Source organism: Cydia splendana, chromosome 19 (genome assembly GCF_910591565.1).
Source record: "Cydia splendana chromosome 19, ilCydSple1.2, whole genome shotgun sequence".
Taxonomy (NCBI): Eukaryota; Metazoa; Arthropoda; class Insecta; order Lepidoptera; family Tortricidae; genus Cydia; species Cydia splendana.
The window spans coordinates 7,755,495-7,771,671 of NC_085978.1; the positions used below are offsets into that span (position 1 = coordinate 7,755,495).

General features: G+C 38.8%; 3 protein-coding genes and 1 long non-coding RNA gene across 4 annotated transcripts in view; 2 read left to right on the plus strand and 2 right to left on the minus strand.

Moving 5' to 3' along the window:
• LOC134800287 (uncharacterized) overlaps window positions 1-16,177 on the minus strand; it is a 197,310-nt gene that overhangs the window by 163,709 nt on the left and 17,424 nt on the right. The gene's annotated exons all lie outside the window — the stretch shown is intronic.
• The window catches only part of LOC134800242 (uncharacterized), a 310,488-nt gene that overhangs the window by 144,666 nt on the left and 149,645 nt on the right, over window positions 1-16,177 (plus strand). The gene's annotated exons all lie outside the window — the stretch shown is intronic.
• Window positions 1-16,177, plus strand: part of LOC134800175 (glucose dehydrogenase [FAD, quinone]-like) — an 89,369-nt gene that overhangs the window by 50,740 nt on the left and 22,452 nt on the right. The gene's annotated exons all lie outside the window — the stretch shown is intronic.
• Window positions 1-16,177, minus strand: part of LOC134799968 (phosphatidylinositol transfer protein alpha isoform) — a 34,608-nt gene that overhangs the window by 9,132 nt on the left and 9,299 nt on the right. Inside the window, exons 4-6 of the mRNA XM_063772398.1 lie at window positions 9,942-10,093; window positions 7,675-7,752; window positions 1,936-2,166 (exon numbers count right to left, since the gene is read on the minus strand). Coding sequence (XP_063628468.1) covers window positions 1,936-2,166; window positions 7,675-7,752; window positions 9,942-10,093 — 461 coding nt within the window. The remainder of the gene's footprint in view (window positions 1-1,935; window positions 2,167-7,674; window positions 7,753-9,941; window positions 10,094-16,177) is intronic.

Below are 16,177 nucleotides of genomic sequence, written 5' to 3' on the forward strand. Positions count from 1 at the left end.
AGGACTTCTTGTTTTGATAGTGTTTTGATATGATAAATGAGCACAAATTAACATAAGATTATTATTGCTTTCATTTCGGGAAAACATACTTTCGAGTATTGTAGGTATGTCTTTTGTATCTCATTGAGATACAAAATGCAATATACATTACACTGTAGAACAAACACTCTCACATAATAAATACATGGCGTTAAATACAAAGATATTTTTACTAATTATGTTTTTTACATATAGGATGTTTTTGATTTTTTTATAATTTTTAGTATGTAGGGGTTTCTTCAGATACATTTATGGATGTAACAATGTTTACTTCATGAATTGTATATTACATTAAAAAAAATATATTTTTGATGAAAATTTTTCGGATAATGTAAAATAAAATAAAAAAAGTGCCACCGGAGCTGGGTCTCGAACCCGAGTACTCAGAATTGCAAGTCAAATACTCAAACCTCTCGACCAAAACTGAAGTGGCGCGGGCGTCAAAATATTAAATCAATTCTTAGATATGGTTACTTGACGGTGTAATTCATTGCTACCTCACTAGATGTCACTATTATTTATTGATAACAACGCCATCTAAAAATAACGCGAAGACATTCGAGGTACCGGCGAAGATAACGCGATTTACGTAAGCCGTGTAGCAATGTACTGAGTTACTTTTCTTCGTTACTTCTTTTTCTATGCTATGAGATACATGGTGACAGACAGACGGACAGACGGACGGGGAGTCTTAGTAATAGGGCCCCGTTTTTACCCTTTGGGTACGGAAGAACCCTAAAAACGATTATGTAAATGCCATTCTCGGCCAATTCGGCCCGACCAGCGGGCCGCAGCCGGTCGTGACCGACCTGAACTTGATCGAGAGCCTATAACAACCCTCACCTGCAAGCCAAACCACTTGAACTCAGCCGTGACAAGCTTGTAGCACGTCATAACCGGCTTGATATCCGCCTTCCAATTGGGCTCGACCAGCGGACCGCGGCCGGTCTTGACCGACTTGAACTTCGTCGGGTCCTACAAGCTACAATGAACTTTACCTGCAAGCCGAACCACTTGAACTCAGCCGTGACAAGCTTGTAGCATAGCACGTCATGATCGGCTTGATATCCGCCTTCCATTGGGCCCGACCAGCGGACCGCGGCCGGTCTTGACCGACTCAAACTTCGTCGGGGGTTAAGAATAAACCGTACCTGCAAGCCAAACCACTTGAACTCAGCCGTAACCAGCTTGTAGCACGTCGTGACCGGCTTGATATCCGCCTTCCAATTGGGCCCGGCCAGCGGACCGCGGCCGGTCTTGACCGACTTGAACTTCGTCGGGGATTAATAATAAACCGTACCTGCAAGCGATACCACTTGAACTCAGCCGTAACCAGCTTGTAGCACGTCATAACCGGCTTGATGTCCGCCTTCCAATTGGGCCCGACCAGAGAACCGCGGCCGGTCTTGACCGACTTGAACTTCGTCGGGGATTAATAATAAACCGTACCTGCAAGCCAAACCACTTGAACTCTGCCGTAACCAGCTTGTAGCACGTCATAACCGGCTTGATATCCGCCTTCCAATTGGGCCCGGTCAGCGGACCGCGGCCGGTCTTGACCGACTTGAACTTCGTCGGGGATTAATAATAAACCGTACCTGCAAGCGATACCACTTGAACTCAGCCGTAACCAGCTTGTAGCACGTCATAACCGGCTTGATGTCCGCCTTCCAATTGGGCCCGACCAGAGAACCGCGGCCGGTCTTGACCGACTTGAACTTCGTCGGGGATTAATAATAAACCGTACCTGCAAGCCAAACCACGTGAACTCTGCCGTAACCAGCTTGTAGCACGTCATAACCGGCTTGATATCCGCCTTCCAATTGGGCCCGGTCAGCGGACCGCGGCCGGTCTTGACCGACTTGAACTTCGTCGGGGATTAATAATAAACCGTACCTGCAAGCCAAACCACTTGAACTCTGCCGTAACCAGCTTGTAGCACGTCATAACCGGCTTGATATCCGCCTTCCAATTGGGCCCGGTCAGCGGACCGCGGCCGGTCTTGACCGACTTGAACTTGGTCGGGTCCGTCTCCGCCTTGTAGTCGGCCGACGAGAGGGGGTCGTTGGCGATGTCAATGTGGACGACTTCTCGGTTTTTTAACTTCTCCGGTGGTAGCTCGTGCACCTGTAATGATGAATATTTATCTATGTCAGAGAATAATTATGATTGAGTACATTAACTATTACGATTTATGGTAGGTAGTTCCGTGAGATCTGTCATAAATCTAACTTATTTAACTTATTGCGTACTATTATTACTAGGGAATCGTCACAATTAACCCATTGAGTGCAACCGTTGTTAACCCTTTACCAGGCTAAGGGATTCCCACATACGGCACTTCAAACATGTGTTCTATTTTCGATGAGTAAGACTGACATTCGATTGTCATTTGTGAAAGAAATGTCAGCCTGGTAAAGGATTAAAACCTCAAGGTTATTTTTTGGCTATTATGAGATCCCTGGGACTAAAAGGGGTTAATATAGATGGTCAAGCAAATCTTGTCAGTAGAAAAAGGCGCGAAATTCAAATTTTCTATGGGACGATATCCTTTCGCGCCTACATTTTTCAAATTTGCAGCCTTTTTCTACTGACAAGATCTGCTTGACCCAGTATACCTATATCATATTTTGTCAAGGGCTTGAATTGACTTTTCGTAGGTCTCTGTATCGTTTGAATGTTTTCATTCGGCACGAACCGCTTTCAATAAAGTGCTTTTATAATATTAGGCAATACAATAAATACAATGCTGTCATCATCATCATCATCATCAGTCGTTCCCTCAATGCTGAGGATCGTGACATCATGTCCTAATGTTGCTGACCAGTCTCTTCCATAGGTTTCTGTCACCCGCCATATGTACGACACAAACAAACAATACAATGCTGTAGTAACACAATAATGTCATCTTAGTTTTGAAATCAATAGCGGCTGTGTTGCAAGTTGCAAATCACGGGTAAAAGGAAGCCAGTCGAAAGTGTGCATTGTGTGCGTGTCCTTGCTTAAGTTGTGTTAAACACTCGCTGCACGTGGAGCAATTAAAAAAGAGACACCGCCCGCCGCAGGTAGGTGTGACAGAGAGAAAACTACGTATACGAGTACTACGTGCAGCGAGTCTTTGACACAACTATAACGGCTAACTATAGAGCATAATGGTGAATTAGTGATATAGCTAAATTAATCCAATGCACTATCTATATTATAATCAACACGATTGTCGTGAAATGAATCTTTAAGTAGCGTCATTTTTTACGCTTATAGTTACATTAAATATCTCATCAAATATGTAGGTACTAATGTTATGTATGTTTATGTATTATCTATGTTAGATATTTATATTTGTATGTGCTGTGTCCAAGGCTCGGAACCGGTGTTATCTTCATACAAAAAATACCGGTAGGTATTATTACGTTCTTTTTCGTTCTTTGGTTTATTATTTTATTTTTAATGGGACAATCTAATAATACGAAGTTGTTAACTAAATACATGATTCAGGCCTACGTAAAGAGCATAAAATAATTAAAAATATTGGGATATTTTAGGATTTAAAAAAAAACCGGTTCCGAGCCCTGGCTGTGTCCTTGTCATAGTTGTGTGTATCACAACTATAGTCCTTGTAGTCTGTATTCTGTTCGAGGCGGTTTCTTTTGTTCAATAAGGATTATGGTTATTTTTCCTCCATAGCGAAATTAGAGATCCCCCATAGGATAAGTTCGCCTTTATACTTTCTAACGTATATTTGCTATTCGGCTCGATTCGGAAAATGAATTAGATTTTCCGAATCTACTAGACTAGACTTCAACAAGTTACGATACGGATAGTTTAAAAATATTTGTAAGATAGATATGTCAAATTTGACGTTTCCGCGATTCTGGAGGTCCTCTTGAACGATTTCGACAAGTTATGACTTAGGGGGTCCCTTTGTTTCCCATACAGTTTTAAGTCATAATGTATTGTTTGTCATATTATCGATAGTCATAAAACTGAAACCGTTAACTTTTCAGGATTTTCGTAAGGTTATTATATTATATAGATAGGTTAGGTTAGGTTTGTTTTATGGCAATCCTGAAAAGTTACGCGTTTCTGAGAAAAAACAATTATGACTAACGAAAATTCGGACAAACAAAACATTATGACTTAAAACTATTTGGGAAACAATAGAGACCCTATGACTTAGATATCCAAGTCACATCTAGTCGATATCTAATGTAGATCTAGTTGATCTCTAAATCGTCTCAAGATCTTGTGATTATCTCGAAATCCGAATAGGGCTTATTGAAGTTGACGAAATATAAAGTGAGCCGATCTTGTTCAAACTTGTTCGAGAGATCGGCTCACTTTATATTTCGACAACCAACCTATCCTTATTTCGTAACAAGGAAGTTTAGAACTAGTTGTTTATAATATTGTTTACGTTTGCGATGAGATTTATTTTGTGTTCTTCTATTATTAGTAACCGGAAGTCATTTATACCTCGGAAATTGAGTATTTATAATGAATATTGTATCGAATCGACTACCAAAACAAAGTGTGACAACAGTAGTATAGTTCGTTAAAAGGAATGTTGTACAACGATCTACTGACGTGCTTAGATGGCCCAATGTGGAAACACCTTATAACTATGCCACAGGAATACAGTTGTATTGCATAATTATTTTCCATCGTATTTTCACGGAAACGTACGAACGTGTCTTGCTACTTCAGTCAGTCTCGGTACAAAAAGTACTGAGGTTGACTGAAGTAGCATGACAAATACGAACATTTCCGAGAAAATACTAAGTATGGAAAACAATTAGTTATGCACTACATCTGAATATGTTTGTTAATTTAGATACCACAAAACCGGGGTTTTAATTGTGACACAGGAGAAAACGAGTAAAAAGAAAAAGTCGATTCCCTCTGGTATATCTACGCGTACTTTGGTCCAAGATCACGGTCACGGAACGCCTACCATTGTTCACAAATAGATTGTTTTCATTTCGTTCTATAAAGATGTCGGAAAGACTACCGTCTTGGTTGTCGGGTAATAAAATTATAGTAAGGGGAAAATTGCGTGTAACGGTGGGTAGGTATAGTTGCTAATAGGTCGGTAATGAATTAATGATAATCAATGTTGTGACAGCAATTACTGGCAAGGCAACACAGGCATCACTTAGAGCTGCTTATTATAATTATAGTTTTTTAACTTGGACTTTAATAGATTTAATACCTAGGAGGTACGATAGAGAGACAGTTTCTTTATTTTGAAGTGCCTTAATTTTTTCTTTTAATTTATTTCCTAGTTTTATTAAGTACCTACATAGGTTACTATTACTACGCTCTACTCTTTTTACACGACTGCCCAAAAAAAAGACCGTATTGTAGCCGTTGCGTCTTCGTAAACTAATATACATGACGTAAAGTCAAAGATACAATTGTGCGCTACATGGCGCCATTTTTTATTGTAACATTTGTAACTAAGGGCTGATTTAGACGGCGCGCGAACTCGCATGCGATTTTAGTTAGTTACATTGCGGACTGTTGGTTACGTACAATTCAACCGACCGACCAAAAACCGCAATGTAATGAAACTCGCATGCGAGTTCTCGCCTCGTCTAAATGAGCCCTAAATTGTGAAATGGCAACTTTCATCAGAGTTACTGCATAATATACAGGGCCGTAAAAAGACACCTGAAACAGCTGTCAAATTTAAAGCACGATTTTTTACTACACTTTAAATCTCTTGTACAATAACTCTTTGGCTGTTACATGCTTATTTCTCGCGTAAAAAATATTGAATAGGTAATTATGCATATTATAAAGATTCCGGTTCTATATAAACGGTTCGGTTGCATAGTAGCTGGGTCTTAAATGACGTCACGTTATCTAATGACTGTATTATACTAAGATATAAAATATCAGCAAGTCCGGTAGATTCCGTAGATTACAGGTAATTTCTTGCCTGTATTGCGATAGATTCTTCCATTATTTAAAATATCTATAGGTATACATTTAAGTGGGTAATTAACTAATTAATCATGATTTATTTATAGTATTTGTGGTAATTTCCTTAAACATGACACGTATTTGCATTATATAAACGGAAGAAAACATCAATATTACTACTATTACTAGTAGCTATTATATGAGATGTAGGCGTATCTAAAATGGTATAGCTCCGCCATTTTGAAAATTTCCTAAAACTGAATCACCAAAAAATAATTCATTTCAAAATCGAAACTGTACAGATAACAGATATGATCGTGTTTGTCTACGTAACAGCGAACGTTTTGATATGACCTTGTTATCAATTGAAGGGATGTTTACAAAAACAAAATAACTGCTTTATTAGAGCGGTTGATACTTTTTTAAGAACATTGTTAATCGTTTCAGGTGTCAACCAGTGTAGTCATTTATGTTGTTTTTGTAAACATCCCTTCAATTAAGGGCTTCAGATACCTAAAGTGACTTTATTTGCATTTCGCGTGGATCGCTCAGCATGAGCTATCGTCCAGGTCGTGTCAAAACACATCAAAAGTCATCAAAACAACACCAAAACTATACCCAATTTTAAAATCTGTTTCGGCCTCTTAATCTAAATCTAAATCGTACACGGCGGGAAGAAGTTGATAACTCGAGATATTTTATTGAAGAAATTTGAACTTAAAATAAAATTACATAAAGTTCAATTTTCTTCAATTTTTTCTCGCCACTTATCAACTTTTTCCCGCCGTGTACGGCTATAATCTCGGCTCTTATAAAGGCTCTAACCTCCTGAGACTAAATGTACATTAAAATGTACATATTCGTTGCAATCTAATTTGAACCTTTCATTAACCAAATAAAGTAGCATTTCTTTTGTTTCATTGCTGTTTAAAACATACGAATTTCGTTCCAATTTACTTATAGCATAAGGTTCAAGTAAAAAATTCGGAAACTTTATATGGTGTGTCTTACGAGGCTAAGGAAAAATCATAACCATTTGTCATCCGCCTCCTTTGGATTGCATTGTGTTTTAATATCATTAATAAATTGTGACGGAAAGTGGAAGTAAATATGATGGAATAGGTCAAAAACCCCGGCTTAATCATTCTGCCGAAACCTGGTGATAATGAAATACTTATCGAGCAATTAGTTAATTTGACTTAAAGCCAGATTATGAATACCTACCTATAAATAAAAAGTCCATTTTTAATCAGTCGGCCACCGATTAAAAATGGACTTTTTATTTATAGGTATTCATAATCTGACTTCAATATATTTATCGCATTATTAACACTAAGATTTTTGTTTTCATTTTGTGTAATTGTTAAATGAAGATATTATTTTTAATACGTTTATTAATAATGTATTTTTACAACAAGAATAATAAGCTACCGAGATAAAATCAACAATCTTACTTTTATTTGAAGTTTCTTATACAGTGTGACATTAATAATAATAAGCAGGCACAGCAGTACTTACACCCTGGCGGGTGCTGCCTTTGCGTGCGTCCTGTGACACGGGCAAGGGCAGCATCCGCTCGGTGTACCCCTTACATTTCATTAAAGTGTCAAAAGGGCCTCTACGTGTTGGCTTCGACTCCGCGCACGCCTCCCAAAGGTCCGGAACACCATTGTTCCGTGATGGGAAAGACATACAAATAAGCATACTTACATTAGTTTGGTCACCACCGTCCGGTAAGTGTAGGGACTCTATGCAGATGACGAAATTGTCCTTCATGTAGCCAGGGTTCTGGAAAAATAATAAAATTTATGAACACCCCTTTACATGTATTTTATTCTATATGGAAAACGCGTTTTTCCTACAATTTATACTATTGTGACAAAACAAAACCACCACACAAAAAATGCACAAAAATGAGATGGGCGGACTAGGTCAAAGCTGCAGTGGATGGGTTGACACACTCCCTTCGGGCCAACTCGACTTCGCTCGGCTCAGCATTGCACCGAGCAATTATCAGGGTTGACACAACTTGACGTCCCTTTGCGTGCACGACCACAGATAAGATAATGAGATTGACAACCCTAAATAGCCGAAAGGGATAGTCCCAGTGCCATATATTATGATTCGAGCCTCAACCGCTGTCAAACTTGGGTTTTGTAGGAAGTTTCCTTTCTGTACAGTAGTACCTACTATTATTTATCCTGTTCTAGTTATTAGGTAATAATGCCTCAAATGACCTTATGACGTATTAACGCAGTAAAACAACAAGCAGCAAAGATAACGTGCTATTGCTCCCAGACCAGACTATCGTCACATGTCAAAAATCATGGTTAAGTAACTTAAGTAGGTACATATTTGTAGATATGCCGTAAACGAAATGTCCCCGTAAATATACAATAACAATTTATCTGTACGTCACTTTGTAGTGACGACAATAGGATCTTGTCGTTGGTCAATGAACCTTCTTGTACTGTACGTTGTTGCCATGGTAGCAGTAAAATGGTTCCAGTGGCTCAAAGAAAAGTTTTCTAAAAAACTGTTACAGTTGTCCGTCGGACACACAACGGTGTCCGACGTCGTAACAAGATAACAAAAAAAGCACAATAGACTTATCTTAGTCTATTTTTTGCCTTCATTAACGAATGAATCGACATTTTCAAAACAGTCCAAATCCAATTGCAGTATCTGCACTCGGCGTCACGGAAATCGCACGCCTTCATATGGTGCGAGCGATTGCGGGCGATTCTAGCTCTTAGTGAAATGGTTTTGCCTTATTCAATTTCACATCATTTACGTCACGTACGCCAATAACCTTTAATCTGGTGTCTCTTGTTTACGTGTTTTATTTATTGTTCAGATTGTCAATTTGTCAGCCTTTGAAAGAATCGCTTGCGCTCGAATGTGTGCGATTTGCGATGCGGGACACTGGGTGTATTAGTATGCTAGTTTTTAAGTGCGCATGACACATATTAAGCTGCGCAAACGTCCTTCCATGAACTCTCCAGTTGTGGAAGGTCACCACATGACTGCACAGGGCTTTCCTAACATTGCGTCACGACGCCCCCAGTGGGTCGCGTCATCATATCATCATATCAGGGGCGCAGTGGCGTAGCTAGGCGTGGGCGAAGTGGGCCGTCGCCCACGGCCGTGCGCCCCAAGGGGGGCCTCACGCGAGGCCCTTCGGACACATTGAAAGAAAGGGCCTCGTAGATGCGACTTCGCCCACGGCTAGATTAGTTCACGGTACGCCACTGCATGGGCGTCGCGAAGCGATCCACATACATTACCTTTCTATGACAGTTCGACAGCGTAGTACTGGTACTATAGGCACTAGGGTTGCAAAAATTCCCGTTTTTTTCTAAAAGCCTTTTTTAAGTTTGTTCGGAACAAAAACATGTCACTTAGTTTATATATTTTTCCGAAAAAAAAATCGGAATTAAACGGAAAAAAACGGACTTTGAAAAGAACTTGTGAATTTTTCCATTTATATTTAATCCATAGCTTAGGTAACTACACCTGCTTAGTCGTGTGTTTTTTTGTTATCTAAATGCTGGCTGGCGATCGTTTGTGAAAATGTCTATTGACTTTGACGCTGTCGTTTAAAAAAGTTTCATTTCTTTCCCAAAAAAACTGAAAAATACGGAAAAAACTAAAATTTCAAAACGTCCTGAAAAACGATTTGAAATTTTCGAGAATTTTCAACCCTTATGCACTATTAGCCATTGAAGAGAAGGGACGTCGCAAACAAACTTCTAAGAGCGTCACAGTGAAAAACGTTTTCCCTAATCTATGTAATTAACCTATCTCTCTCATACTTACCGTAAGAACTGTCCCGCAGTAAAGGTATACGCGTTCCACACCTGGCCCCAATTTACTTTCGTTAACTTTCAACTCGTGGAAAACGGCCATTAAGCCAGCCTGCGCGCCAAAGGGTTTACTAATACCTATATAATCTGTAATATCTCTTTCACACTTACCGTAAGAACAGTCCGGCAGTAAGGGTAAGCGTTCCACGCCTCCTCGTGTACCTCGAGGGACCCCTTGGGCGCCAGCAGCCTGATGAAGGCCGGCACCTTCGACGCCAAGTGGTAGATCTTATACGTGTACTGCCCGGATGAGAACTTGCCGCCTGTTCAACGAAAATGGACTTAGTGTTTTGTTGTATAGAGTTGGAAGTTGATTGACAATTATTTGAAAGTGATATTCTTTAGAAATTCGTTTTTGGTTTTACGTAAGGTATGCCGGTAAAAAGTGTTGTTTTTTTTTCATTCAGGGTTAATGCCCTTTCACTGGAACTAATCTAAGCTTAAGTATACTTCACAACACAACTTAATTTGGTAGATTTTAGCGTATTTCTAGTGGATTAAGGGCCGTAAATTGCTATTTTTTTAAACATAAGTAGTTCTTATTTTTTGAAGCTTATTGTAGAACGCAAAATACAAAATCTTTAATACTACTTTAAAGTTTTAAACTACATACATTTAGGTGCTAGGTAAGTGACAGAGGTGACACAACATTCTCTCATACATCAAAGTTGACATTGAAAAGTTGGTATATAATTATAATTCTGGCTCCCGAGATTAAAATCATTCAATGTATTCATAAAGGTCAAGCTTACACATAATCACATAATATACAAGTGTAAGTTATACGTGTAATGTATTAACCCTATGAACGCTTTATATCATAAACACAAACATCACTCAAACGCCAAGATCCCGGGCGCAAGCGAGCTAATGTAAACCCTATACTCGTAAGTGTGAAGGTTACTTTGACAGCGTCCGCCATAAAGCCCACTGACTAACAGTCCGCCGGACGATATCGGCCTGTCAGTTAGAACAAAAATTTGACAGCTCCGAACAACTGACAGGCCGATAACCCGATATCGTCCGGCGGCCTGGTAATCAGTGGGTCCCTTAACACCTATATAGTGGTCCTTGGCGTGGCGGGCACGACTAGTAACGTCTTAACGACACCTTTAGATGTTCTTGGCGTTCAAAAGGTTAATATATTTTACAATGCGAAGACCCCCGCCGCTAAAAACATACAATAGAAATTCCTCCCCCAAAATTGTGATGCTTTTTAGTCATTTTCTAATTAGTTAATTAGGAAATAAAAAGACCAATTTATGCAGTAAAACTGCTTATTACTGGGAGTATTATTATTACACGCTGTTTTATTACTGGGAGTTAAGTTACATACAATTCGGGCTTATGTCAGGGGTTATTTTTATCTGCGGAGCGCGGACCTTTTAGCCCCGCTCAATTAAGTTGGTAACGGGGCCCACTGATTACCAGTCCGCCGGACGATATCGGCCTGTCAGTTAGAAGCAAAATTTGACAGCTCCGAACAACTGACAGACTGATATCGTCCGGCGAACTGGTAATCTGTGGGCCCCTTAAGAAGTTATTCAATATACGGACTAGCAGGCGTGGTTGCATGAATCTGATTCGTATTGTGTTAAGTACAGACGCCATCAGATATATCGGAGCGGCCAAAGTACTCTTAAATATCTGATCATGCACTTTAATGCCATGATAATAAAGCCTTTGTTCAGATACCTACTATTTGAACCTAAACAAAAATGTAATATATAAAATAGTTTTTGTCCTAAAACTCTCACATATATTATTAATTTGATATTAAATATCTACGTCAAGCATACTATTGACGCTGAAAATTATTCCAGCATCAAAATAGAGCGAATTTTCTTATCAACGAAAAGTTTACGTCATTCGATTGAAAGGGATAACAAGTTTTACGTCTTATGACGTCACTGTCGTCTCGTAACGTCAATCGAGCAGGTTTTATAACGCCTCTCTAAGTTCAATGTTCATGTAAAACCCGTATTTCTAGGTAACATCTAATGTTCAAGGCTTCCAAATCCATTGGCCTTACGCTAAAACATATTTTGTATGAATGTTTAGTGGCTCTCTTCTTCTTCCTTGCGTTATCCCGGCACTTTGCCATGGCTCATGGGAGCCTGGGGTCCGCTTGACAACTAATCCCGTGAACATGTTTAGTGGCTCTCTGCTGTGTTCTTTTCGTGAGAGTTTGTGTACTTTTTTTGCATTTTATGGCCTGGTTACGAGATTTTTAAGCCATGATGTGTACTAATACAAATAGTTTTAGAAGAATGTAGACACCAGTTTTAGAATATAGTCCACTGATCTTCAAAATAAAAATATTATTTTAAGTAACATTTCACAACATGTAAACTTGTTTGATAGTATTTCAATTAAAAGCCTTGCCTGCTTAAAATTTTAAAAACCAGTAATATTTATTTCAAAAACTGACTAATTTACCTCTCGTTTGTGTATGATAAAGATTCTGCCGAAATTTTGTCGTTCTTTTTGGATTTTTTCGAAAACAATTGTTTCTGCTCTATACGATACGACGGAGGTTTAAACCTTCGATTTTAGACCCCCACATACATACGATAGGTTAAGGACGACATGGTATCCCCTATCTTCTTTAAGCACAACACCCGCAATGTCCGTATCCAGAAATATGAATATTTCATAGACTAGTGATGCATGTACATAGTTGCTAGCTTGTCTAGGTCGTTTCCATAATACCGTCTGTGTTTATGTGTATTGATTATCATAGCCAGAAACCTCCTAATTCATTGTTAAATCAGTAATTAGCAAGATGAAGAACAGAACACATTTGTTCAGTTCATTTGCATCAAAGTACTCTGCAAGAATATCCGGCACAACGCAGCGCGCAAAATATCTGACCAAATATTTGACTCAGATATTTTTGCACTCTCCGTTTTGTACCTAAGACTTCCAATGGTGACATTGGTGACAGTGACAGTACAGTAGCTGTCCCAAAGATTTTGAAGGGACTGATTGAAAAAGCGTATTGAATATTTAAAAACCGTTCATATTTTTTTGCCTTTATTGCCGACTTATACAAGTGCAAGCAAGTACTTATAATAGTGTAAGCAAGAAGTGCTATGCATCTATCAATTTAACGTCGTTGCGTTTTTCGGCACGTAATCCCTTGGTCATCAACATCCGCTCATCATCAGGTTGACCGTATGGTTGTTTACCACCATTGCAGTAAATAAAAAATACTAAACGTGATCGTAACTATTGTAGCGTGGAACGAACGTTGAATATACTTTTGTGTTTACGAACCTATTAACGTTAAAAATAGCGCTGACAGCTGTCAACGTAAAGAAACGCGTCATGTTTCCAAGTCGTACGGCTTTTAATTTTACATTAGAAGCCAACTTTAACTATCCTGACGTAATAAGGTAGACTTGGCTGGTATTAATTTGTCGTGCCTATAAGGATGCAATTCCACAGTGTTTTAACAGTTCGTGACATGGCAAATCTTGTAACATGACGTGTGATGCTGTCACGAAAATTAGTACCCACAAGACCCACATATGTGATCCTAGTAGTACCAAAATTTACTTAATTCTAAATTGGAAGTCATTGTCTCAAGAATGGTGAGAGGTCTCTTATTAATGGTATTTAATAATCAACAGATCTTAATTGGACATGCAAAACAACATGTGTGTAGGTCAAATAGGTTTTTGGCCTTGTGAACTTGGCTGACGCTGTGTCTAGAACTCTAGATAGATCTAAGACCTTCGCAACAAACAAGTTTCGATGGCCGCGCGAGGCCGCAACTTCAATGCCGATACTTGCCAGCCAAAAATTGTTTTTCCGGCAGCGAAGTTAGGGTAATAAGAAACTGAAGGACGCAGGGGGAATTCAGACAGCCACTCAGAGGGCCTACCCACGTGTTGCCTCTCTGTCGCACTTGTAAATTCGTACGTAAGTTTGACAGGCAACACGTCGAACGTGGTTCGCGGTAGGCCACTCAGATCGCTTTGGGATGTGAGATCACTTTTGGAAGGAACTCAAAACGCGTTGTGAATATGATGTGAATAAAGTTAGTGGATTGATTTATAAGATCTGGCGCTGAAGCTAAGTTATATACGAAATATCTTCGGTCAATAACTTATTCGTGATTAAGCGAAGAAATACGTGAAATATACATAAAATGTGCTAAACGCCAATATTTCTTGACCATTAACATATCGAATGTATAGCTTAGCAAATCTATTTATCGAATGTAAAAAAGGAAAATGAACAGGCATAGTATTTTCCAATATATTTTTAAAGAAATATTATTACTGGTCAGTTTCTCTAAATGAGATAGTTAGTCTAAATGAGGAAGCAGACTACGAATGGTTCTATTCGGGAGTTTTATGTAAGAACAATCAGTCTTCGAGACAAATGTCGCTTTTAAAGCATCGAATTGCACCAAGGATCAGAGCTAAAAAAGATACCTATAGTTTCCTCCAGCGCTATAGTTTCCTATTACTCAAAAATTCGCCCCGAATGCACAGATCGGACTCAAAACGCAAATTTTAAGCAAATTGTAAATAGTAGCCGGCGGACCACTAAATTTAAATCTGCTCTGTTTTACCCATTGAAAACTAACTTGTATTAAGCCTTATCACATCCAAGCCAGTCAATAAGTGCACGGTTACACAACGGCGATGTTGACCCACCTCCGCAGGTTGTGTGGCGCTCTCGACCCATTTATTGTGTTTCTTGCTTTCCGCTAAGACTTTTACGAGGTACCAATTAATTAGTTTCAACCCACTTTCAACCGCACCGAATATCATGTGGCTCAAGTGTACATAGATAATACAATAAATAGTGTGTCTATTTGACAGTTTAATATTTTTTTTACAATTAAAAGGTCGTTAAATTCGTCATACATGTAAAAGTGGCATGGATTAATTACAAATTTTAATATTGTCTGCTTAGCGGTCTGGTTTTTTAAAATTAGATTTTAATCTTAAGTTGCGAAAGGATTAGAATTAGATGCTTTGTATGTTTCATCCTGATTATAGTGATTATGTATCTCCAGCGCTACATGTTTTTTGTTTCTGTGCGATAGAGATAAGACGATGTTTCGCGCGCTAGCGAGTTGATATGACACGTGTTCGTGATGAATACACTATAGTCCAGTAGTATAATAAAGATGCTTTGTATGTTTCATCCTGATTATAGTGAATTATGTATCTCCAGCGCTACATTTTTAGGGTTCCGTACCCGAAGGGTAAAAACGGGACCTTATTACTAAGACTCCGCTGAGCGTCTGTCCGTCTGTCTGTCACCAGGCTGTATCTCATGAACCGTGATAGCTAGGCAGTTGAAATTTTCACAGATGATGTATTTCTGTTGCCGCTATAACAACAAATACTAAAAAGTACGGAACCCTCGGTGGGCGAGTCCGACAAGTGTCCGTTTTTTTTTTGGTACTGTGCAATCGAGATTAGACACAAAAGATTCAAGACGATGTGTCGCGCGCTAGCGACTTGATATGGCACGTGTTCGTGATAAATACACATAGTCCAGTGTTTTTTGCATACTACATAGTATGATAAACTCAAAACTGTAGCGGCTATATTTTAACGATTAGACGTCATTTTTAAGATTGTGTAAATGGTCCAATCCGAACGATAAGACGGCGAAACGGCGATAAAATCGTAACAATCGCACGATTCAGATTCCGCAAAAATGCTTGAAAACTGATTCAGAAGCCTGACACGTTGAAACCATTTAACGATTGTTGGAACATTTAACTAAATATTGCTACAACTGTGCAAACACATTTGTTTTTGACGTCATCTTCGAAAGAGTAGCTATGATAGGGTAAACTAGACAAATGTGCCTCATATAGAATGACGGATAAGGTCGAAGTTGCCTTGAAGATGTTACAGTGTCAAAGTGTGAAGTGATGCATTAACGCTCGTGTGTCTCTAGTGTTAGGATAATGACACAATAGGGCGTAAATTGTATAATGGCATGATTCACTTGCGATAATATAAATCGTCTGCTGACGTTGCCACGCAACATGCGCGGTGTATAATTATAGTTATGGTTGCAAGAAAATTTATGGTGGAAAACTTTAAATGGAGAGAAAAAGAGAAATAAATCGGGGTCATTTTGTTTGACATAAAGTTTTAAGTCATAATGTATTGTTTGTCATATTATCATTAGTCATAAAACTGAAACCGTTAACTTTTCAGGATTTTCGTAAGGTTATCCTATAGATAGGTTAGGTTTGTTTTATGGCAATCCTGAGAAGTTACGCGTTTTTGAAACAAACAAATGATTACTAATGAAAATGCGGACAAACAATACATTATGACTAAACATTTTGGGAAACAATAGAC